Source organism: Cryptotermes secundus, unplaced genomic scaffold (genome assembly GCF_002891405.2).
Source record: "Cryptotermes secundus unplaced genomic scaffold, Csec_1.0 scaffold169, whole genome shotgun sequence".
NCBI lineage: Eukaryota > Metazoa > Arthropoda > Insecta > Blattodea > Kalotermitidae > Cryptotermes > Cryptotermes secundus.
The window spans coordinates 223822-251333 of NW_019734311.1; the positions used below are offsets into that span (position 1 = coordinate 223822).

General features: G+C 41.6%; 1 protein-coding gene across 7 annotated transcripts in view; it reads right to left on the reverse strand.

Moving 5' to 3' along the window:
- Window positions 1–27512, reverse strand: part of LOC111868465 (mucin-12) — a 194903-nt gene that overhangs the window by 44514 nt on the left and 122877 nt on the right. For all 7 annotated transcript variants that reach the window (XR_002843514.2, XM_033753069.1, XM_033753070.1 and 4 more), the window contains 2 exons: window positions 27267–27437; window positions 26519–26691 (listed from right to left, as the gene is read on the reverse strand). Coding sequence is in view for 6 of the 7 variants with exons in the window: in XM_033753069.1 (XP_033608960.1) it covers window positions 26519–26691; window positions 27267–27437 (344 nt within the window). In the remaining variant the exon portion in view is untranslated. The remainder of the gene's footprint in view (window positions 1–26518; window positions 26692–27266; window positions 27438–27512) is intronic.

The window sequence follows — 27512 nt, forward strand, 5'->3', positions numbered from 1 at the left end:
TGGCAGAATCTGAAAGTAAATTGGAGGAAATGGTTTTCAGTGACACCGAACATTAGAATGGCTTGTAGTGCACACTTTCGGGCTAATTCTCTTCTGCTGTAGATGCTGCACCCGCGGCCAGGAACCAATTTTCAGTTAAGCAGATAGCCGCAACATGTAGGTGAAAGACTGTGATTCTCAGAAAGGCAATACCCCTGATTTCAGGCAGAAATAAAAGTTTAATTGCCGCTGGATACAGCCTCCTTCAAGAGTATTCACACGTGTCTAAGTACTCAAATATCTCATTTTCTCAAAACTTAGATATGTGAATTTGGATTTTCAAGACATACGACAAAAAAAAAACTATCGCAATACAAAAGATGCTGCACCCAACATGAGGGTACAGCTAATCGTCATTCCAAAATTTCGGCGAACTTTTGACAATGAAAGAGGCATCAATCCTCACACTAATAAGAGCAACGGATCCCCACGGCCGTTAATTTCGGTTTTCTAGACCAGAAAGCAACCCAAAGAAGTTATTTTAATTATGGTCCGCAAACCATACATTCAAAGTAAACTTTATTTGAAATCAACTAATTCTATTCTATTCCATCGCTCTGCGCTTTAGTGTCTTCGCTTCGCATTAAAAGGGAATACATTCCAGCACATTTAAATGTTACAAGGGGATCCGCCAAGGTTCCTCAAGACAAAAAGGGGTCGGCTGAATAAAATGTTTGGGAAACACTAACCTAGGGTATCACATTCTATTCAAATAAGGGAGAAGGGCCCTTCTCAGTTAGCCAAGACATTCGATGCCGTTCAACGGAACCTGAAGTTTCACTATCGTGTTCCTAACAGCCCGCTACTGTGCCATATTCTGAATCAATTAAATCCAGTCCATACCGTCATAATAATAATAATAATAATAATAATATGTTGGCCTCTGTTTTACAGTTCCTTAATTATATATCGGCAGTACTCCTTGACCAGGGTATCAGCCTACCGCATGGCCGTTACCTATGGAGGACAACACAAACACAGAATAAACGCAAACATTCGCGCCTCGAGTGGGATTCGAACCCGAGACCCTAGTATTCGAGGGGGCAAAGACATTTCATGCCTCAGGCCGCGCGGTCACTGTGATCGGCCCATATCCTCACACCTCATTCATGATTAACAGTGATGTTCTCTTCAATATGCAGCCAGATATCGTCCGGTATTGGCCTGCTGGGTTTCCTGACTGAAATTTCATTTGCGACTAACCTCCTCCCCTACGCGCTAAGGTTGTCAGTAACTGATGGAAATTCGACAGCTTTCTTCCTGCAGACTAATCGACATGGATGCCCCAGATCTCCTTGGGATGAGACAACTATTCTGTAATATTGCAATCGTCTACGTTATGATAAGGTATCCTGAAAACAGAAGCAGTATGTCCGAAACGTTGGTACCCATCTTTCAAACTACATAGAGCATTGAGCAGATCATAATACGCATCTTAATCTAAATGAAATCTTCAAATCTCATAAAACGATCCTGCAAAATCTATATGAAGTGAATATTGTGACGTGTATACCCATTGCTAGCCAACGGGTCCGTAAACACGTTCCCGCAACAATAGGACATACATTGCTATGTAACGGACCAGTAAACACGCATTCTTGACGATAGAAGACGGTATTTTCCGTGAGGTCCGTGCCGGGGACTTACAAGAGGGCACAGTCAGAAGATGCGAAGGAGTATATAACAGTAAAGGCAGAGTATTTTTATTGCTAGTAGGGTGGGACTAAGTCCCTTGTACTGCGGCAACTTCTGGCCTATAGAGGCAGAGTAGCGTGGAGTATACGACAGCAGTCGAAAGTAGTGATAAATCCGTTGCCAGGATGTCTAGTGAAGACCGAGAATCCTAGTGCGTGCGCAACTGTGAACTGTAAAGTGTGAAGAAGAGCGATAGAGCCGTAACTGCCTGTAGTCTCGAACTGTGTGCAATAAATCCAATCAACCAATCCAAAACCCGTCTTATAAGTCACTCCTACAGGTGATAATATACCGTGTTCCAAAATGATTAAAGGAAATGGCCAAAGTGAAGACTATAGGGCTTAATTTCCAGTAACTTTCGCAACACCCTCCCTCCAGTCACAGTCGACATCTCAAATTCACGACTTGATTGGCTCACAGATTTCTTCGGGCTGTCTCACTCGTTCAACACTTTCTTCTGACACGCGGATGTCCTGCACTTTTCCCTTTACAAAGGTACCACGTTGTCTGAAACTGCTGATACAAACTCCTAATACTGTTGGCAGATGGGGGACCACTCTGAAATTTGTCGCCGGAAGAGCCGCTGAATAGAAACAATTGATTCAATGTTCGCAAACTGCAGCACACAAAACGCTCTCTGTTCCGGAGTCGCCATTTTCTCTTTATAACGTCACAGAGCGAGAGAGAGAGGAGGGGAGTGGGAAACATACTTCTGCGTGCATTTCCAAAGCCGTTATTGCCGCTTGAAACAGATCCAATCATTTTTGTACACGCTGTATATTTCCAAACGCAAAGTGGACTACATAGTGATCATGACATGATGGTGAATCAACTAGTATTTTTATTTACGAACCGCTAAAGTAGGCTGGACACAGATCAAAATATGAGAATTACTGCAAACACATGAAGCCTATATACAGAGACAGGGTAAAACGGTCATACGTCAGAATCCTAAATTTGAATCAGATTCTGCATCGTCGAACCCAACATGTAATATGGAAAAACCGATCCACGAAAAGGGGACAGAAGCCATGCATTAATTCGATTTTCATCCGTGATACAGACCTGACCAGTTCCATGGAGAGGTCTCCTGAAGATGACAGTCGTTCAAATGGTCGAGAAATACCCCGTCTTTTACTGAATCTCGAGGCTCATTATCGTGAGCAAAATATCCCGCCACGTGACCTTATTCTGAACCAGTTGAATTCTACCTCTTCACAGTCTCTCTCTTTACGATCCACTTGAATATTATCATCTACAGAACACCAACTTTACCAACTTTAGCGGAGAGTGTCGCGTGGTCAGCGCAACGAATACCCACGGCCGTTAATTTCGGTTTTCTAGACCGAAGCCGATATTTCCTTGAAATAGCTCTCAATTATCCTCACGAGGCTGAGTGGACGCCGTTCCAGACCCACTACTTCTCAGAAAATCTTGTAGCGCCGGGAATCGAACCCGGACTTCTGCATCTGTAGCCAGGAACTCTGACCACTAGACCACAGAGGCGGTCGTTATAACACAGGACGCCGATTATTATATATTCTATATCAACATTGGCTAATCTAAAAATAACACAAGTAAAACAATGTGCCAATGAATAAAAACTTTTTAACGATACGATGGGGTACCCAAAAGAAACCGAACTAATTTTTTTGTGGGCAGAGCTTTTGTAGCACCGCGTTTTGCCGCTATGATCGCATAGAGCTAACATTCTTGAGTCGATAAGCCGACTACCGTTGCTTCAGAAGGTAAGGACTAGTTTCGGCAGAGTTTATAGTGACAACTGTTTTGTGTGATCGTCGTTTTTGCAATGGCCCGAACACATGAAAATGTTGAAAAAATTCGTGAAATCATCAAGGAAGATCGACGACAGACCATCGAAGAACTTGTGGAGCTGTCGGGAGTGACTTGGAGCTCAGTTCAGCGAATTTTGACAGAAGATTTGGGAATGAAAAGGGTGGCTGCGAAATTCGTGCCACGACTGCTGACTGCTGAACAAAAACAAGGTCGCGTGGAAGCATGCTGTGCTTTGAAAGAGGAGTTCCGAAATGATCAAAACTTTTTTTCAGCGTTTTGCTCATGTTGCTGAGGTGAACGAAAAAAACGACGGAGGCGCTGTCAAGCATCTCAAAAGATGAATTTAGACAATGTTTTGAAAAATGGAATAAAAGACTAGACAAGTGTATTAGTGTAAGTGGAGAATACTTTGAAGGGGATTGAAGGTTTGTGCTTAAAATTTGAATAAATAAGTTAAAAAAAATAAGTTAGGTTTCTTTTGGGTACCCCCTCGTACATGAAACACGGAACTCCATTCTTACAAAATTCTCTGTAAGAATGATACACAGGAGAGCAATACCGGTACACCTACGGCGTAATCTAATTTCATTTCAGACGTACACATACGGGGGAACGCGGTAGCGTAGATGGTTCAGGTACTATGGTACAAGCCGGAAGGTTGCTAGTTCGAGTCCCAATATGGTGGATTTTTTTCCAATTTGCCTAATTCTTCCAGCCGCACTATGGCCCTGGGGGTCGACTCAACCTCTGACAGAAATAAGTACCACGGGTCTCTGTGGGGGGTAAAGGGTTCCCGCGCGTAAGTCTAACAATCTCACCGCCCTGTATGAGCCGACTGTCTAAAGAAAATGTGGGAGCCTCGACGTCTCACAACCCTATGGACCTTCACGGCCTGTTACAGGGATATCTTTGACTTTTTTTTATCTACACATACACGGGTACACTCCTCGATCACATGAAATATAATTAAAGAATCGCGGCATCTTGGAAATCTCGTCAACTTGCGTACGTAAATACTGGGTATTTCTAGAGGACTCCGAAGAAGTCTTCTCTGGGCCCTCACAGCAAAGCCACCAGTGCCTTTCAGAGCCTTTCAGAACAATCAGTTCCTAACTAGAGGTACTTGGCGTCGTCTACCGGGCATTTCCTTAAACATTTCACAACTGAAAACGGCCCAAGCATGCCTTCACATCGCGCAACAAGAACTATTTTTGGATATTACGTGTTATCCCACACACTCGTGTGCATTTCTAACCAACTACGCATTATCGTGTGAAGTGGGTGTGCACTAAATGAACACTCGGAGGATATTTGCCAGTTCCTACATATCGGGTCTTATTCTTGTCAGCTATTATGATGATGATGATGATAAAATCTACGTGGTATTGACTTCCTTCATACTGACTGTGTGTGACTATGTACCAAAGACCTTCAGACACTAACAGGAACGCCTTGAAACTTCACTCCAGTAACACTCCTGTCACAATCACAATGACACCGAGGGGTACTATATTAATTTTCCCACTACACAACACTGTGAGGGCAGGTCCAACATAGCAGATACCAAAGTTGGCCATTCGGTGCGAACTTCGGCTAGTTCCATCCATGTCCTTCACGACTCACCTCATTGAGATTCATTTAATGTAATCTGTATGTCCTTCTGTCTCCCAGGCAGATGTTTTCCCATAAGGTTTCATTATTAAAACCGCATGTAATTTCTTACCTCCTAGATCGTAGTCATACAACCAAACCATCGCAGTGTCCTATGTTTCACCATTCTAACAACGACTATATGATATGTATGAGATTACTCGTTATGTAAGCCTAAATCCTAAATTGCTCACTTCTTCTTTCAGACCCATTTTCCTGAACACCTTCTTTCAAATAACTGTGATTACAGTTATTCCCTGCAAGATCATGTTTCAGACTAAAATAAAACAACTGTCAAAATTGTTATCTGTATATTAAGCATAGCTGGGGTCCATTCTGCTAATATCACAAGCCTTGTACCACATTTTTCTTCCAGTCGTCAAAGATATTTACATTTTGTAAACATTCTCAAATGATTTATCACATGGTTACAAGCCTATCATGAATTTTCGCCAGTTCTTTTTCGTGATATGTTCACGCATGCGCTCGTCGATCTCTTCTGTGGTAAGGTAACAAGTAAGGTAAAGTTATCCGTGGGTTTAATTAGTTAAGCAACACGCCATGACAACGAATTGGGGGGAGTGAATGTACAGCTCCACCACTCTTAACCTCTGCATTCTACCTACTAAATCAACCAATGTTCTGAATCATGGCCAACACAGTATTCCTGCTAACATGAATTGGATCTCGCCCAGTAGAAGACCCCTACATTCTAACAGGACAAATTTTAACAGTGGCCTACTACACGTACTACATCATAATTCCTTTAATAACGAAATACTGAGACACTTTAAATAAGTTATAAAGCTGCACAAGAAAGCATGTGTTTTGAAAACACAAGAAAGGAGTTAAAATTCTCCTAATAACTTAAAGTAGTACTCAAATTACCCATACCCATGGTATAGGAAGCCAGTCACTTTTGTGGCGCCACAAAAATAAGTTTCACATAATTAATCATGTCAGGAAGAGTTCTGTTTTCTTGGATGCAACTCCGTGTGGTCCAGTGAAACCAGCATAATGCAGCGCCTCCTCTTCGACCCTGAAGATAGTGGCCATGTGTTCCTCTCGAACGTCGGTTGACCTTTACACAGATTACAAGGCGTTATATCCGAGAATGCAGAACTGTTCATAGTCACCGCTGTGAGAACCTCGAATAGAACATAAACATAATGGTTTGTGACTCCACATCCGTTCCACCCTCCTACTGAATAGGCTGATCCCTCTGCAGTAATTTCGGGCGTCCAGTCAATCCGTTTAACATTTTCCGCGCTATTCTGTGGCGTAGCAATTCGAAGTTTCGTGTGAACTCTCCACACTTGGACCCGCCCTGCTGTCCAAGGGCGTGTAGCACCGGGCTGTTGTCAGTTCGTATCTCTAACAATGATTTAATGTTCGACATAAGCATTGAGAACGTCCACGTACAAGTGATTAAGTACCGCACGGGTTTCTCTGCCAGAAACTGTGTTATTTTTACAGAACGGCGTCAGAGGGAGCAAAGTTAAAATACATGTTTCCCGATATGATGTTCGGGGCTGTTATGTTGCGCGGGCATGCATCAAACCAATCTGGAAGCACTCAAGTTCCGGATACTGCAAGTATATACAGGGTGTTTCACGACTTTAGGGCATAACTGCAGGAAGTGATATCCTAGGTCTTTGTGATTAAAAAAGCTTATATAAACATGTGTCCGATTTTGGACGGTTACAGAGTTATGGCCGTTTTAAACTCAGAATAGAAGGTAACGATTGCTGACAATAAGCAGAACAAAATAATAAACCAGCATAATACATGATACATTAAAATATGAATGTAAAGTTAACTTCGTGAAATTACCTTTAATTTGAATTTATTGATGCTTAAAGCTGATTTTCGAAAATGCCACCGCCGGCCGCAACACAGGCTGCCGCTCGGTTTTGAACCGCGCGGGTACATACCAACCCACCACGCCTTAGGTACCTCTCAAATGTCGAGATAACGAGAAAGCTCCGCCTGTAGCTGGCTAAAAATAGCGATCTGCCAGATGATAGACGTGGTTCACACGAGGGCGTGTACAGGAATGAAAAAACGGCCATAACTCCGTAACCGTCCAAAATCGGACACATATTCATATGAACTTTTTTGATCACAAAGCCCTAGGAAATCACCTCCTGCAGTTATGCCCTAAAGTCGTGAAACACCCTGTATACAAGTTGTTACTGTGCTTAACTAAGCACTACACCATGAAGGCGTATGGGGGAGTGGATGTATAGAGCCACACTTTCCTGACCTCGGCACTAGTTCGAGGTGAGTGGTCAGCTTCACGCTCCGGCCGCTTTACCCCCGGTACTCGTATAAGAAGTTGGGTGGACCCCAGAGCTGGACAACATGGAGAAGTGAAAATTCTTCACCCTACCGGGACCAGAACTCCGACCTCTCGGTAGTCCAGGCCGTAGCCAGTCGCTATACCGACTGCGCTATCCCGGCTCCTACTGCAAGTACTATATATAGTTTTATAAAAGATCAGGGGACAATAAGCGAATGATTTTGGCTAAACTGCCTTATAATACACCTCAACTGGAACTATAATGTTTGATTTCGTGTGGCACTGAATATCCCGATTATGAAACCGGCTATTACTTGCTTCTAACTCATGACAAAAGCTAATTTGCAAGTGCAGTGATTGGTATCTTATGCATTTAAAGCAGGGATTAACAACGCAAGCCGCCGGACACCTTAGTGCTCTCGGATAGGTTCCAACTGTCCACGAGGTTTTGAAGTACGTATTTATAACATCTAATTATTCGCAGATGACCGCAAAGCGAGCAGTGATTTCCGCTGTACGACCGGGATCTCTGACCGAGTTCTAAATGGTTAGGATATGTTCAGATGTCACATTAACTGAAGAGTTTGGGTGAAAATGTTGGTAATGTTTTATGAGTGCAACCTATTATTCGATATGCACGTTCAGATACAGTGTGTCAAAACAGTTTTTAATGTCTTGATGTGAGAGCATAAGTAGCCAAACTATTCGAAAATAACATTTCAGCTCTCATACGATTTTTTTTTCGATATTCATATGGTGCTCGCTATAAACAGTACGCTTCTACGAGCCAGCTGCCCCAAAATGGTTGGAGACTTCTGGATTACAGCTATAAAAATGTTGCGTCTGTTGCCATGCTTTCTGAATCGTTATCAAGGAAGCAACAGTTCCATAACTTAATACTCAAGACATCATATCCAAAAATAAAAAATAAACTAGATAAATTTGATTTGTTTCATTCTGGTCCGTCACATTAACAATTGTAAATATAAACCACTCCGTCCAATGTGACATATAAGTTTTTACTACCTTAAAACTTATCTCCCTTATATGTTTCGGTCCTTACGGGCCATCTTCAGAGGGAACATCATTACAAACTGGAAACTACGATCACAATAGGTGTTTTGATTTAAAATACATACACTTATATCCTATAATGCAGAGTAGGATATAAGTGTATGTATTTAAATTCAAAACACCTATTGTGATAGTAGTTTCCAGTTTGTAATGATGTTCCCTCTGAAGATGGCCCGTAAGGACCGAAACATGCAAGGGAGATAAGTTTTAACGTAGTAAAAACTTATATGTCACATTGCACGGAGTGGTTTGTATTTATTAACTAAATAAATAAACAAAGAACTTAAAAACAGACCAGGCCAGAGAAGTTACGTAACGTCTCGAACTGTAGAGGCCTTGATGCTTGGAGAATGTGGGCTCGAAGTCTAAGGCATGAATGCTTCTCTGCTATCATCACCGGAAAACATCCCACTCATTCCGAAGAAGTTTCTCGTATCTGGGGGGTGTGAGGTGGTCTACACTCTTGCAGATAAAACACAACAGGAATTCGCGGCCTTGAGACTCCTAACTCAGAGAACCCAGAAAATCAAGAAAACACTGTGAGAAATCAACTGCGCACTTCTGAAGCGTCATGTGACAGTTACAAATGAGAAGAAGCAACCTTGGCTTATTTCAAGATCCTGTAGCTGCATCCGCATGGAGTTAACTACGGAAAATCACGAATAGCTCTCGACACCATCCATGTTAACAGTGATTTATTATTATTATTGGAGGGGGTGGGTTTCCCCATGCACCGCGACTAATAGTCTATTGTACGTCCCCCTTTGATATTCTACCAGTCGCCAACCCTGCCGGTACTGGTGCTCGCTATCAGCCCCGTTCAGCCAGCGAGGCTAGCAGTGGTACCCGATAACTTCCCCATCTACGGGAGGCATTGGAAATTACTTGGGCGGGAAACTTTGCCTAATTTTGCTCAGAGGTCTCCTAGAGAAATGAGGATCTTCTATGTGCCGCAAATCTACGACACGGAACCCATGGCTTAAAGTTTGAGCCCGCGTACCTTGAGTCATGAGGTGGGAACGTTACCCCTAGACTACGGAGGCAGCTTACCAGTGATTTAACATACTCAGCAACATACGTGTTATATACCTAGTAAAAGGGGTAAAAGAGGGTAAAGTTGTCCCTGTGCTTAATTAATTATGCACTATATCATAAAGACGTATGGAGAGTGGAGGTACAGCTCAACTATTCCTTATCTCGGCACCAGACGGAGTATGTTCAGCTTCACGACCCAGGCCTTTCCCCTAGGAAAAGAGCTTCCGACACCCGTTGTATAGGAGGCTGGATGGGCCCCAGAGCAAGCCTGCACACTATAAAGAGAAAAACAGTGCCCCTACCGGAAATCGAAACCGGGCCGTCCAGCCTGTAGCACGTCGCTACACCAACTGAGCTATTCCCGCTTCTTGCTAGAAACAACGATAGTTGCAATACATATAAACATGCGTCCAGCCTCTTCAACTACAAAGCTCTTGTTGGCCGAAGTAACGGAGAGGTCGCCATGGGAAATGCTTTCATCTAGCACAAATGTATAGCAGATTTCATCGTTTGAGTCAAGCTGTTAAGTGAATGAAGTTTACTGTCTTGCATCTCGCCAAAGACTTCTAGGAAATTTACACAACATTTAACATTAGGACCAAAGGTAGAGTGACCGTTTAACATTTCTGGGAACGTATCTCAACTTGTGCATGTGCTGTTCGTTTTCTACAAACAACTAGTTTCGTTCAAGCAGTTGCCCTACAGTGCCTTGCTGCTTCGTAACGACCTCCATCAAATTTCGCAGTGCACTGCAAAATGAATCGACAAACATGCACAGTTAATTGCATGGTCCTGAGCTCTGCTCTAGATGATAATTCCCCACGTCTTATGGAACCCAAAGGTTCGTATTCATGCGACAGATGTCGTCACTGGAAGCTATCCCGAGCCACTCGAAACAGTCTACATCCTTCCTTCTTTCTTATAGGTTAATTTTTAATACTATATCCTAATTTTCAAGATCCATTTTAATAATATCCTTCCATCATCGTCTCCCAAGTGGTCTTTCCCGCTTTAAGTTTCCCAGCTACTAAAATTCTGTATGCACTTATCGTCTCCCGCGTCTGTGCTACAAGTTCCGACCGACAAGTTCTAATACTAGTATCTGGTGCTGCTTACCAACTGCGATGATTTTCAATATGCAATTTTCTCACTCTTCGTGTTACTTCCTCCCTCTCTCCCTCCCTCTCTCTCACGCCAATTTACTTTCCTGAGAACTCTTATATAACGCCCTCAACGCATGTTTCCCACTGGATTAATTTCACACCCACACAAAACTACAAGGTAAAGCTACCCTTGTAACAGGCCGTGAAGGCCCATGGGGTTATGAGGCGTCGAGTCTCCCACATTTTCTATAGACAGTCGGCTCATAGAGGGCGGTAAGATTGTCAGCCTTACGCGCCGACCGCCTTTTACACCCCAAGAAGATTCCTGGTATTAATTTCTGTTACAGGCTGAGTTAACCCCAGAGCCATAGTGCGGCTGAATTAGGTAAATTGAAAAAAATCCACCTCATCGGGATTCGAACCCGCGACCGTACGGCTTGTAGCATAGTGCCTCAACCAACTACGCTACCGCGGTATAAAATATTCTAATGTTACGTTTCAGGAGAAGGGAAAATAAACCGTTCTGAACAGAACGGTTTTTATGTAACAGCCACTGCAAATCAAGAAAACTTCAGAGGCGTCGAAACACAAGCTGCGTGAGATTTACAGAAACAAAAGGCTCTATCACTTTATCGTTCCTTTGTTTTATAATAAATTATCTTTGACGCTGATGATACTTTATGCATTCTCTTACCAAATTAGGCCAGAGTTAACGGAGGTTTAGGAAGGCTTAAGGGATATATGTATTTCAGAAATACGACATACGATATGAAATTAAATCTCGCATAATTAGAACCTTCGAAATCACAGTGCATAACATTTCAAGCTTACTGTCTAATGCAGGACATTCTTATTTCTCACTCGTCAGTTGCAACTGCGAGAAATATCGGACAAACATTTCGATAACCAATGCCTCTAAAAGCACTGCAAGATTCTGAAGTTGTCAGTTACATATTAAAACCGTAAAACACGAAATCAATGTCCAGAGTTGTTCAAATCAGGGAACTGCAGTTTATTGTCTTCAAGAATAATTACACTGGGATTATTATGGCGGAGAGGGGATATTGCGGTGAGACTTCTATGGCACAAAGTTTGGAGCGGTAGTTTAAATACATGCTTAATTTAAACAAAAAGGTCGCATTCGGACAGAATAAATTGAACTGGAAACCAGAGACGATCTTTATGCATTCTGAGTATTAAGACAGAGTCTACCCATATTGAAACTAAGTTGCATTTAAACCGTGGTTTTTATGTGTACAAGATTCACGTGATTAAAGTACTAAGAAAGGCATTTTTGTTACTTCGCAGATTGTGAAGCCATCCAAATTGGCCTTCCTCTGACACTGAACGATTAATACTGAAAAATTAATAATAAAAAAGTTTGGAAGTTATTACCTGTTTAAATCACAGGAAAAATGTTCCTGAATCCAGAAGATGCACTGTTCCAAACGCAGAGGGTTTGCAAGTACTGGCCGACAAGGCACCAAGCACACGACTCCTGCGCCAAAATTAGCACTGTACAGCGCGCTTCATCACGTGACACTTATTTTTGGTATAAATTTAAAGGACGCAGTAAAGGAATGTTTTTATAAGGTACGTTTTTGTGTATGCGTATTAAGAGCCAACTACGGGGTACGTGATTTACTTTATATGCTCTGTACAATAAAGAGGTCTAGGCTTAACTGAAGTCCATCTGAGTTATATGGACGTACTACAGGACACCTTTAGAGTCCAGTTCTCTTTTTCTTTCCGAAAGCAACCAACAAATTAAATTACGGTCTGCGGGGATGCAACACCATGTAATGTTTTGGATAGGTAAGAACAGTTTAGCGAACCTATTGCCTCTGTCTTTAAAGTAAAAGCCCTAAAGCTGAAGGCTGCAGGTTCCTCCAAAATGTCGGTATCCCACCGCTGTGAGAATTTACGAGTAAAACTTAATTTTCAAATAATATTATTCGCTAAGATCTCCACGAGCCGGTCACGGTAGCCGAGCGGTCTAAGGCATGTACTGTCTTTGCGCGCTTGGAAACCGGGATCGTGGGTGCGTTTTTCTGTGTTTGTCTACAGGTAGAGGCCTTGCGACGAGCTGATCACCCGCCCAAGGAGTCCTACCGAAAGTGTAAGATCTAGAAAAACCGAAGTGAACGGAGAAGTTCATGGAGGTAGGCCTAGGACCACTGGGGCTGTAGTGCCAAGGGGGGGGGGAAGATCTGCATGAACTGACCCGCGGTTCTTTCACACCGAATCCGTTGCGGAGTAAGAGGGGGGGGGGACGTGGTTCACTTCTGGTACAATATTCAAATAGGCTAATCCTGTTTCTTGTGAACCACCTGAAATAAACAAGTTGAATTTTGTTCTCGAAATTTTACGCGCTTATAAGAAGGGAGAGTTGTTCCTGTGCTTACAGACCGCATCATGAAGAAGCACAGGGAAGAAGATGCAAAGCTCCATGTAGTCTTAACCTAGGTACTGGGAATCGATTTGTCAACTTCACGCTTCCGTCGCTTTATTCCTGAATGATACCCCGAAACTCGGTGAAAACGAGGCTGTATTAAACTCTTAGAGCTGGTGTGCACATGGTGGAGAAGAAATATGTCGCCATTTCGGGGCATCGAACTCCACCCAGCCAGTATCGTCACTTAACTGGCTGAGCTCTTAATACGACCGTGAGAAGGTAAGCAGCAGCCCAGCTTCAAAATGTTATGGATTAAATAGATGAAATTCGAATGTTTCTAGAGAAGCACCTCGATTTATTCTTGGAATCTGCTACATGTTAGACACATTCCCCCCCATCACAGATCCAGACCCGATAGCTGGGGGACTTAATGAGCACCCAATGCAACAACTACGCCCACAGAGTGATACGAGTGTTGGGGAGAAACACAGTATGGTGATTATGAATCGATGTATACTGGAAAATTGCAGGTAGTAAGCACAGTTCTTCAGAAGAAAAACTGTCAAACTCAATCAGGACGTCTACACGCAGTCTCCTAGTGGTACTTATCCACAGATTAGATGCAAATTCTCTATCATGTGAAACTTGTTAATCAAATACATATTGTCACGTGTTGGGTGTATAACGCGACAAATAACTTCACGCCTTATTGGATATAGCGAAATTTGTTTCACACTCGCTCTTACAATCATACTATTTACAAGCTCAACATTGCTGCCATCGGCAGTATCACAAATACTATACTGCAAATGCTATACTACAACTGACTGGTTGACTGCCTGGCTAACTCTAAACTAATTCTTGAATAGTCTTCGCTGCTACTTATTTAGCCCCGTTACGGACAACACAGAAAACAGTTACGTAATAGGCACCATTGTTGTGTGACGCCGTGTTTGCCGACAGCCTAGCAACGCTGTCGGGAGTTGTTTACTGCTGAGTAGCAACGGCGGCATCCCGTGTTACGTCACCGCTGGCGGGGTAGGCGAAGGAGTGTTGATTTGCCTGTTACCTTAGTAACGACAGCGATCCGATGGTGTTACGTCACAGATGGCGGGGGGGGGAGGGGTGTCCTGCATAGCGCAAATGTAGATGTGAAAATTATGAATTTCATCACATCTGAATAGAGCTTATACTCATACAGGTTTTAGCATTTATTATTACAGTAGCACAAAGCCTGTTGAAATTTTCGATGGGAAATTATTAAAATCAAACTTCTTCAAAAAATACCCAGCCTTGATACCATGAAAGCTTCTAGCAAGGTAGCTACATTTATACTACAATATTAAACTTGATAGAACAACAATATGTATTAAGCGGCGCTGTTATCTAGGAGATTCTTTTTTTGAAAAGATTGCAAATAGAAACTTCGCCGATAATATCTAACCTGTCTGACAACAGAGACACATTTCTTTTAGTCTCAACTTGACCAATTATAACAGTCCTGGCTGAATGATTTTGTTTTCAGATGTTAAATAACCACTGACAGATACTTCATGCATTTCATTAATTACTTATAATGTCGACTGTAACCATCATAAAAAAAATCCCTGGCTTTAGTCCGCAAGCGAACTAGACCGACCGAGCGACCGCCGCTTGTCGGCGAAGTTAGTGCCAAATTTAGAGGATAGTGTGTGTCGCGTGGTCGGCGCAAGGAATCCCCACGGCCGTTAATTTCGGTTTTCTAGACCGAAGCCCCTACTTTTCCATTCAAGTAGCTCAATTACCCTCACGAGGCTGAATGGACCCCATTCCAGACCCACTACTTCTCAGAAAATATGGTAGCGTAGGGAATCGAACCCGGGACCTATAGAACTGTAGCCAGAAACTATGACCACTAGACCACATAGGCGTTCCTGTAACCACCATACACTCCACTTTTCCTTCTGTGCATTTTGTGATCTTCCCCTGTATTATTACGCACTTGCGTGCTATTCTGAATGATCTCAAATGCAACAAATGAATGGAACATTCGAAATCAACAATTCCTATCCCTAGTTAAAGGTTCACGGGCTATGCTACACCAATTCACTATATTGGGGGGGGGGGCACGAAGTAGCATAGTTGGTTGAGGCACTATGCTACACGCACAAGCCGGAAGGTAGAGGGGTCCATTCCGGATTAGATCATTGGACTTTTCAATTAACCTAATCCTTCCAGCCGCACTATTGCCCTGGGATCGATTCTGCCTCTAACAGAAATGAGTACCAGGAATCTTCATGGGGGCAAAGGACGGCAGGGGCGCCATCTGTGAGCCGACTGCCTAGCAAATGTGAAAGCCTCGACGTCTCACAAACCTATAGTCCTCCATGGCCTGTTACAGGGATAGCTCGACTTCATATATAATCACGATGCTACTGAATACACACTATTAAAATAACTGTTAAATAATCCGCAAAAAAAAAAAATGGACGCAATCAGTAACAGAAACCTGCTTTCGGCAAAGGTGGAGACTGTAATGCCGACTGAGGCACAGATATTTCTCATTGTCGTCTAGCTCCCCTATTTGTAACTACTAACAATTTTCACTCAACGACTGAATTAAGAAGGAATGGCAATTCTTGGTCATATATACGAGGGTTGGAACTTTAATAGTGGTAACTATTTATTTACAACTGATACAAAATAGATGCATGTTTCGAAGTTTTACTGTCCTTCAATGTAGTCACCAGCATTGTGTACAACCCGTTGCCAGCGATGTGGAAGTGGTAGGATACCTTTAGCAGCGCGTGTTGTGTTGATAGTTCCAATGGAGCGGTCTACTGCCTGAAGAATCTCTGGAACAGTTCTGAAGCGACTGCCACGAAGTGGTTCCTTCATCTTAGGAATCAAGTCGAAGTCACAAGGGCTTAAGTCCGGGGAGTATGGTGGATGGTACAGCACTTCTCAGCCCAATCGATCGAACAAATCAGCCACAGCTTGCGCTACATGCGGCCGAGCATTGTCCTCCAAATTATGATGGGTGGGTTCTGCAGAAAGTGTCGCCGCTTCTTTCTCAAAGCTTGTCGCAGGTTGTGTTCAAAAAATGAACAGTAATATTGCGCATTGACGGTCTGCTGTCGGGGAACGCTATGCGTTAGAATAACACCATCACAGTCTTACACGAGAATCACCATAACTTTCACATTGCTGGGGTTCTGACGAACTTTTCATTTTCGTGGTGACCCGTAATGACGTCATTCGTTCGAGTGGCGTTTCATTTGTGGCCCGTACGATTTGGCCCATGTCTCATCCAGCGTAATGATATGGCGTAAGAAAACCTCTCCTTTGCGCTCGTAGCGCTCCAAGTGGTTACGAGCAGAGTCGTATCGTAGCAATTTCTGCATTTCCGTCAAATCATGCGGAACCCATCGTGATACAATTTTTCTCATGCCCAGGCGTTCCTTCAGAATGTGAAGCACAGTCATATGCGCTAATCCTGTCTCTAGGGCCAGCTCACGAATCGTATGACGTCGATCACTCTCCAGTAACGCGGAAAGAGCATATACTTCTTCACTGACACTAGGACGACCTGGCCGATGCATGTCTGCCACATTTTGTTGTCCCTCGTTGAAGGCTTTTACCCACCTTGCCACTGTTCTATAAGGCAATGCAGATTCCCCGCAAGCTTCTTGAAGGCCTTGATGACACTGTCGTGCTGTACGGCCTCTGGCACATTCAATTTTTATCCAACTCCGTTGTTCCTGTTTCAAAAACATCGTGACAACACTACATTAGACCGCCAGCTAACACGAGGCTATGTTCTTCTCGTCACTGCGCATGCGCGTAATGTGGGAAGTGAGAGTCCATTTGCCCTGAGGTAAGGTAGGTATGTAACTAACGTGTGGCATAAGTGACATTATTTGGTTCAGTTGCATGGCGTCTCTACAGCAGTGTTGCCACTATTAAAGTTCCAACCCTAGTATATATGGGTACCCCGTTAAAATAAACCTGGGACGGCTTAGAGAGAGAACATCGTGCCCACATTTCTAGTTATCCACGTTTCCGCCGTTCTTCGGGCCAGCACTTTCATTTTACCAAAGCCCGGCAGACACTTCAAAAACGTTCTCTTTTCCATCCTGGGCGTGCTGTCAAGTTTGTTCTTCAATGGTTTAAGATATAACTGCATAAACAAAATTACTTTCTTTTCGCCATGATCATACATAGGCATTTTCAAGCCACTTAATTATTTTCGAAATTGTTTTCGTGGGACACCTCAAACTCCATAATCGAACGATTGTGAACTGCTGCTTGTATGTATGCCCTGCTTTCATTCTACACAGAATTGGACATAACTGTCTTGTAAGATGCATTTCCCTAATAGTCGCATGCACATTTCATGAACATGGTCCAACTGCTTGCAATATTACTTGGGGAATATCATGGTTCCTGTTGCGTCACAAACTATAAAGTTTCTGCCACCTTTAATTTACTTTCGGTTTAACTGAAGACGTTCTCATTTTGCAGTTTTTTAAGACGATATCAACATTTAGACTACAGAGTGATGAATGTTATGACTTACGAACTATAAAGGATTCAGAAACAATCGTGGTTTAATCGAGGTACTACCTGGCAATTGCATATAGACGCTGAGAAAAACCATGAACCCCATTAAAAATTGTGGTCTGCTGAGATTCGAACTGGGCACCTCCGGAATACAAATCCAGACCGTTACCGCTGTGCTAATCTGCTAAATCCGATGTTTTCCGTAAATTAGATTATATAGTATCGAAAGACAATTATACACTGAAAAGGGTGAGGAATGAAGGCACTATCACAGCATTTACTGAGGAAAATCACAAAACTCCACTCAAAATATATAGTCTATGGGCCGAGATATGAACACGAGACCTCATAGAAACGAAGCAGGAGCGCTTGTCACTCGACCACAGTTTTGGGTTTCTCGATCAAATGAGGGTTAACATGAAAACGTTGCAGGAACTTGAGGGAATGTAAGCTGAAGTGTTGGTGGGATATTTTAAATACTATCCCTGTATATTGGCGATGAAAACTCGACCAACAAGTTTCTTGCTTGGTAGCTCTGAATGTACCTCAGCAAGAACATCTTGTTGCTGCCCACAAACAGCATTCTTGGCAGAACAGCCTGCATACATAACACCTACAGTGATTTTACAACTCAGAAGTGAGACTTGCAGGAAATAACTACCTATTAAAACGTGCTGAGCGATAATCCGGCCGGCATTCTTGTGAATACCGACAAGGATAGAAACGAACAGGCCTACATATGGTTTTCAAATGCCTTCTTCACTATTTTGGTGTTAATGTACAGAAGATACAAATCTGCTGATGGAAACTGAATATTGCGATAAGTTGTACGCTGTTTTCATATTACTTACTGCACTTTGTCTACAACGCAAAATTGAGTAATCAAAGGATATTTCAAAATAACGCTATGCATTGGCTTCTCAATTTAGGCCTATATTTTGCGTCTCTTCCCATTGGAATTGTGGAAACAAGTATTTCGCAAAGAAATATGATGAAATTACACGCTTGTCCTTGCGACATTTTGTTTCGTCTTTTGATTAGTCATTAAATGTTTTAAAACTACCCAGAACTCCGTAATTTCTTTGGCACAGAACCAAGAAATACATTTCACTGAAAGTTCCAGAAAATGTACTAACATTTTTACGTTCCTCACAATGTCATTATGACAAATCCTTTTTTTGAAATAATACTTATATTATGACTATTTCCTATTGAAAACTAACTAAAATATTCGATTACGAGGAATTCAGGGAGTACTATGAAGTTACATTGTCAAACTTAATACAATGAATATATGAATTTATGAAAACTATAGACCGGTACATAAACAAGTCATTCATTGTTTAATAATTAGTTTACAGTTGCTGATGGCCTCATCATCAAGACTGAAGCAACCAGAAAGTCGTTTTCGTTTACGCTGTGGTGTATATACACCGGTACGTACAAGTGTAATGGCTCTATCAGCCGGTTCGCATACCCGCAAACCATCCGTGCACCGGCAAACATATCTCGGGGGAAAGAGGTGAGACACTTACGAACGCATACATTGGGAAAGCATCTGAGGACCTGACGCAAATCGTTCGGCTTGTCCGGTAGAAGGGACACACAATAGTCGCGTTAGATCTCACAGCGCGCGTGCGCGTCGGGTCTCGTGGTGTATGATTTATTTATTTAGTTTTTTGTTTGTTGTGGATTACTTAACGATCTGTCAGTAACTCCGGGTGCCTATACAGGATTGAATGATTCGACGACAAAGAATAATAAATTGGAAAAAATGAGGAAGGAAGCGGTCGTGACCCGAAGTTATCACCATAGAATTTGCCTGCTGGGACCGAGGGACACCACGAAACATATCAGCCAGTGCAGTCGGTGACCCGGCGAGATTCGGAGAACCCACAGTATAAAGATTAGAAGTGTCACTGGTTGACCCAACTTTCTCGGTGTGGTGCAGTAGACAAATAGACTATGTACAAGGGTTGAATAAAAAGTAGTGGCAACACTGCTGTAACGTGAAAAATGTGCTTCAGGTGGCACTAGCGCCGTCTGTAGCTGATAGCACAAGTTCAGTTGAAGTAATGAAGTGAGTGGCGCTGGTTGTGTTTCATTGAGTTGCACTGTGCATCGTCTTGAAGTGCAGGAGCCCAGTTCAAGCACCCTAACAGCATGTTTACGAAAAACGAACAACGCTCCTGGATAAAAATTGAAGTTGCACGAGGTCATAGAGCACAAAACTGTTATCAGGGACTGCGAGAAGCACGTGGTGATGCTGCTTTGCCATATCGCACAGTGGCACGATGGGTGAAATTGTTCCGTGAAGGGAGGGATGCCATTCAGGACGTCTCCATGTCCACAACCACACAATTCAGCTCCTTGCTTCTTTGCTGGATGTCGATTGTCGATGGGCTGCGCGGGAGTTACCTGCTGAGGTAGGCATATGTCACAAAACCGTGCTCCACATTCTGCACAATATTTTTAGATACCGCAAAATTGCAGCGCGTTGGGTACCCGATACAATGTCCGAGGTGCAACAATGGCAACGTTATGCAATTGCACAGGACTTCTTGGACCGATACCAGAGAGAAGATGATGACTTCCTTGGAGGATCGTCACTCTGGACAAAACTTGGGCTCGCTCATACGAACCGCACTTAAAAGTGACAATCAAATGAATGGAAGCATCCTGGCTCTCCTCGTCCAAAGAAAGTGCTCCCTACACAGAGTAATGCGAAGGCGATGTTCATTGATGGAGTGATATACTGCACCACACTGTACCTCAACGACAGACAGCAAACGCTGCCTACTACTGCAATTTCCTGCGTAATCATCTTCGTCCAGTACTCAGGAGAAAGTGATGACACTTGCTGGCAACGAACCCCATCAGCCTTCATGACAATGCAAGGACTCATACTGCTGACACTGTCAAGGATCTCCTTCACTGCTGGAGATGGGAGATATTGCAACATCCACCATACTCACCCAATATAAGTCGGCGCAATTATGATCTCTTTGCCAAAATGAAAGAACCACTGCGAGGGACACGTTACAACACAAGAGAGGAGATTATTCAAGCTGTTGGGCGGTCACTGCTGGACATCAACAGAAGTCGACACGCTGATGGTGTATAATGCCTTCTACAGATTTGGCAGAAGGTGGTACACATGGGGGGCGATTATATTGAAGGAATGTAAGTGTGTTTACCTCAGGTAATAAAGTCATTTCAGAACTATAGAGGTGTTGCCACTACTTTTTATCCAACCTATGTATATTACAATTTGTATTCAATATAGCTCATATAAATCTCTGAACAGTTACCATGAAACAAGCTTATGCGTCTTAAGACCAAAATCCCCTGCCCCTTCCTCTGTAATAAACATTCAATCAATGGCGTTATTTCTTCTGTCAAAATGCCATTTGAAATTTCCACATTGAAATGATATCCATGTGGAAAGCAAGAAAACCAGACATACATTTCAGGATGATACAGTCCCAAACAGAAAAAAATCTAGTCATACAATTGTACCCTAATGCAGACAGAAAAATCATCACTAGTTAAAAGAAACTGAATCAAAACGCCAAAAGCTCAAGGAAGAGAAACTGGATGAAACTGGCATTAGGCTTGAAAATTCTCCTGGAAAGTTAGTTAGCCACCTTGCTAGGGTTTAAAGTTGCAAGTCTGCTCTACTATTGAAAAGGTATTTCAATGCTTGAATGTGAACATTTTACGAAGGTGCATGAAATCTGGCATCTGCTATGATCTGGATGTTTTCTTTTTTTGTGACTTTGCAAGTCTATGGGCTTGTCAAGTGTTCTGCCAGTCCAAAACCACATCAAAGGAATAGGCACAAGGAATATCTCTCTTTCTGGTGCACTGGCTCAACAATTTGCAGTGGGTTGTCAGGTAATCTCTGGTAGTATGTATACATGCATACACACACACACACACACACACACACACACACACACACACACACACACACACACACACATATGCATACATAATAAAGAAAGAGTCTTTAAGAGAGAACCCAATGTTTGGAATGTTAATAATATTGTGTATTAGAACAGTGCTTCTCAACTACTGGGATTTGACAGTTGCCTGGGTGGGACATGAGATTTTGGAAATAATAATTAATTCAGCCACACAAAATTCACATAAACACAAACTTTCCTGCATTCTAAGCATAAGCCTGTTATTAATGCTGCAATATAATAGTATTTCTGCTAATAGAACTAAAATTGAAAGGTTCTGCTGCCTGGGATATAATGCTGTGTGGTCTGATGAAAATCAATGGACCTTCTGGAGGAACATATCGCCTCCATCTTCAGCCCTCTTCATACCCACCACTGAATAAAATGTGGAAGAATTACTTGACTAACTGAGCAACTATCAACTTTACAAGAGACACTGCACCACAGAGTTTTTTCATTGCTAGTGGGGCGGGACTAAGTCCTTTGTACTGCAGCCACTTCTGTCCTATTGTACCGGCCCCAGATGATAGGCGAGGGTAATTGTGGAGCAACTGGTGGAATGAAGATTGGCAGGGGGAACCGAAGTACTCAGAGAAAACCTGCCCCAGCACCACTTTGTCCACCACAAATCCCACTTAACCAGACCCAGGATCGAACCTGGGCCGCCGCGATGGGAAGCCAGTGACTAACCGCTTGAGCTATGGCGCGGCCACACCACAGAGTTAGTTAAAATATGAAAGCACATAAGGACAAAAATTGTAAAATCATCTCTATGCATAAGAACCACATTACAAAAAGATGTAGGGGAGGTGAGCCATTGATTTTTAATCTCTGAAGTAGACTGTGGTGCATGATCAGCTTCATGTTTCATCACTTTTATCGCAATGATAAAATACAAAATAATTTCTGCCTCTGTGCAGTGTGATCTAGGTAGTGTGATCCTTTGTAAAAATAGATTTGTATCTGCAATAAATGAAAACAATACCAATGTCATGTGCAAAGTAACAAACAATCATTTGAAAACTGGACTTCACCATTCCTACAGTGTGTTCTAATGACAGCTGTTATGCCCTTTTAGAATTCATAAATGTAATATATGGAACCATGGACACAAAATCTGGACATCAGCCAATCTGCTGCTGTACACTGTATTTAAATAGGAGAGATGAGCAATGAACTCAGGTCTGATGTTAAATGAAGCAGCTACAGATGGAAGAAAATAGAACAAATAAAAGTAAAGATTTTGCTCCCTTGCTATCACATGGTGAGGAATAACCTTCAAACTACAATTACCATCTTTCAGAAAGACAGTTATCTCTTAACTGAGGTGTGACTATTATTATTCATTAATTAATTTATTATTTATTCATAATTTATTCAATGTCACTGCCAGTAACTCAAGACTGTAGTGCATCAAATGACTGATTGATACTGAAAAATGAACTGGAAAGGTTATGGAAGAAGGCAGTTGTGGCCAAATTTAAGGTACTATGCTGGCACATACATGGAGAAACTGAGAAGAAACACAAAAAGAACCTCAGACAAGACAGTCTGTGCCCTAGCTGAAAGACAAATTTAACACATTCCAAATATAAGAGAGAAGTATCACTGCTCAAATTAACCTGCTCAGTAATTGTGATTGTACTTCATTGGTTGTTGCTTCAGAGTGTGAGGAACTGATCTTCCTGCTGTGTAAGGGACCAAGCATAGTACAGATATGCTCAGAACTATGTGCATCAACTGCAAAGGAGTGATGAGTTATAGACAGTAGTCTGTTAGAATTACTGGGTTTCTGGACATTGTACATCGTCCGGTATTCTAGAAACTAGTTTCTAGAACACCAAACAATGGACACAGTCCAAAAACCTAGTAATTTTGAGAATTATACACCATCATCAGAACCCTTTAGAATCTGCTTGATAGCAAAGGATGCTAAAATGTTATTTATTTAAAACGAGAAATGACATAAGATATGCCCTTTAGAGTTGATTCATGCTAGCTAATATTATTTAGGACAGTCCTGCTAGAGAAGCTGGTTACGAAGTTCCCTCCCTTCCATGGAACCTAATGTTTCATTTACAGTAATCACAAGACTATGTCACAGCTACCACACTCTTTCCCCACATGTAAGGACCAAGTACAATCCAATGTTGTGTGACTCAGCCTTGTTATCCTCTTGAAGCTTCGAGTTCATCTAAGTAATACACCCTTTAAAAATTCAGATCCTAGCTTAGAGAAAAACACTGGGTCTTCGTCACAAAAAACCTACTGGTTAATGCAGGACACAAAAACAATTACTGTTTCGACTCCTTAAAAATACACGTAAATATACTGGATGGGTTAATGCTGAAAGTATGAACACATAAGTAGGTGGTATACATATGTACTGACTATTGATTTTAGAGTGTCAGCCCCACTTATAATTTGTCAAACTTGAATAAAATGATACTGAACACCCCATTATAAAAATACAGAAGAATCTGAAGAAGAAGAAGAAGAAGAAGAAGAAGAATTTAAGCATGACAAGTGACATGATCTGGCAATGGGCAGTAATGTACTTATGTAACAATCAGTTGATCCACTGATTAAATGAAACATTGATTTTCAGGTGACTTAATGGCAGTGTTTCAACTGTTGACTATTTAATGTCAAATAAGGTGCAGAAATAATCAAGCACTGCAAGTAGGTAAGCATTTGGAAAGACACTGGTGTGGCCTATTTCAAATCAACATCTTACCCACCTGGAAAGAATGAGAAATATCACTCAACACAAGTCAGGAAGGCTTTTAAATAGGCTGAGATTCAAACCAGGACCCTTCTGAATATGTTGGTTTCTGAATTTGTTATATGTACAGCATAGCATCTAAATGGTCCAGAGCTATGAGCAGTCCTAACTTTATGGTGAATCATATCACAGCATACCACTTTGCTTGAACCAGTTCTTTGCTTTCATTGCAATTTTTCTGATTTCATACATATTAATTCACTTTATTTACATAAAGAATTAACCATTGCAACTGGACCCCATCCCAAGACAGCTCAGTTCATTCTGCAACAAAATGACCCTGTCCACAAAAAATTTTACTGTCATCCACCAGTTATTATGTTGGGCCTCAAAATTTCCTTTCAACAGGGATTTTTCACAAAAATGTTGTACTTCTTCTCTCACTTATACATGCTACGTGCCTAGTCCAGTTTTCTCTTAGATTTAGTAGCCCTTCATGCAGAGTATAAAACATAACATTTCTTGCCATGGAATAAGACCTCTGACTTAGTTCTGATTCAGAATGAATTCAGAATGAATGTTTTGAGTTTGGTAGCACTCCTTGTATAGGATATTGGCCTACCATATATTTTCACTATTTTCAAGTACAAAATTTACCTGAACCCTTTTATATTTCCACGTTTTTCTTCAGAATAGATTGCATATATTTTAAAAGTCTTGTNCTTGCACTGAACCCTTCAATTTATATCATCCAAGGTCCAAATTCTATGTTCTGAGGAACTTCAATTGAGAACAGTGGCATGTTTAATCTCATAAATCACTGTTTAGTACAGATATAACAAAAAGAAAACAAACTGTAAGCTGCTACATTCAAAGACAAGATAAATATATAATGTTGAAAAGATGAATATACACACTGTTTCCCACTTCTTCAAATGTACATAAAATACCTGAGTCAGCTGCACCATTGTAAATATGCTATTTTATGTAACAAATTCTCGTTTCACACTTTGCAGCCAAATCATTTTCATGTTTCCTTTCTGTATATTCCTACTTTTTATACCTAGGGCTGTCATAAGTACAGTTCCCAAGTTATTCTCAATGTACAGGCAGGTCCTCATTCTTGACTACAAAGCTCTTTCCACCAGATAAAATGAATAGTAAAGATAAAGAACCTGCCAGAAAGTAACTCCAAATTTTTCCATGATACAAGAGGAATCCAAATTTTTTTATTTCACTAGTTAACCTTCTGCCAAACAGAGTTCTACCAGCACTGATAACAAGCACCACACAAATGTAAGCAAACAGAAAGGAAAGAAAAGCACAGAGAAATCCCCCTTTAAGATTTCTTTGGGGACCAGTGAAACTGAACACTAAACTGAGCAAAATCTTAAATGGAAAAATTTAACACAGGAATTTCTAACTTGGGATCACTGAAACTGAACATCAAATGAAATAAAACCTTAAATTAAGGAAAATCAAAATAAAGGCTCCACTTATCAGCAAATCCTTCTACCACAAATTTTATATGGACAACTATGACTGCACATAGGACATTTAGTTTCTCCATATGCAATTTCACAAGCAGACGGCTTGTACCAGTTCTCACAGTCTCTTCGCTTGCAGATTTATTTTTCTTTCTACCCTGAAGATGGAGGCGATACGTTCCTCCGAAACGTCGGTTAACACCACATCTACACGGTGCCACATCCCAGAAGACTGCTTTCTTCATTGAATTCCTAATGTCCAATTCTGCAAGGTTCTTCCTTACAACAAATATTACACTGCTAATTCTTTCATAAGCCAAGCCATTAACTCAGGAAGTTAGATGTTGGTTTCTCTCTCTTAGTTAATATGAGATTTAGGATGAAAAAACTGCACTGGAGCAAGCACCCTTGAAGGTAAGCAATAGTCCTGACCTAGCAATGGTGATCTTTAATGTGGGGCTTCATCTGACCTAGCATTTGGTTGGGTTACCCAGTAAGGATGTTAGCTGTTTCTGCTGTAAAACTTGACATCAATTATGATAAACTTACATCGAGTGAGAACAGATGTATTGCAGCCACATGCTTCACAGGTTATGACAGGCGGGCTGGGCACTGATTATCAATTCAAAAGTTCTACGCTCTTTATATTCTATAATCCACTCAGCAATGTGATGCAAGGGGGAGCTCAGATAAAGTGCAGACCTACCTTCTGTGAAGTCAGCACTCGTTGCCTCTCCACCTGACTGACAAGTGCAGCACTGTGGGAATGTGAAGCTTTCACCAGAGGCTCCATCCCTTGAAGTATCACTTGCGCTCCTAGGAACTTGTTCAGCAGGGAACGAGCCTCTGCATCTTCTTCGGAGTCACCATCTTTGACATCTGCAATGTAAGGCATTTTCATTATAGTGGAGGACAGAATAATGTAATCCAAACACAGGTGGAGGACAGCAGGCCCTGAATGTGTGATAATTAGAAACACCAAAATAAAATGCCTGGTTACAATCTCAAAACCAAGTTTCTGTGCTAATGTAAGTTAAAATTATGCATAAAAGATTATGTTTTTGAGAAAGGCTTATGAACTATTATTTGGCATAGAAGACTACAGTAAAACACATAACTGTAAAAACCAATACATCTTCCCTTCATTCTTTATAAAATAGATACCAATGACAGAAGTAAGGATTTAAGATTTCAGACAAATGTTTTATAAATTGGGAAAATTTCTCTACAAAATGTATGGAATGTTTTAGCTACTTCACCACAGAACTTGGTATATTAGTTACTTATAATTGTCTTGAAATGACATTTAATGTATTGTTAATCTCTAATTCTTGAGCTGGTTTATATGAAATGACACTAAAAGGTGCATAATAATTATGAAACAAAGCTATTAATTGTAACACAAATTATCAGGACAAATATTAAAATACCATAAATCATGAATATAATCTCACCTTGATCAGCATTCTTCATGCGAGTAATCACATCTTGCACACCAGTTACACGAGTTTGGTTGGTGAGGAATGATCCGCCTTTGGTCTTATCAATAGATGTGGTGTGTGTGCTGGTTGGAACAGACCCTGTATGCACATCCACAGACTCTGATTGCTTGAGATTCGCTGATCCTGAATATAAACCCAACAGAATCATGAGGATAACATGGAAATTTTAGTAACACACTGTGACATTTATAATCTGTA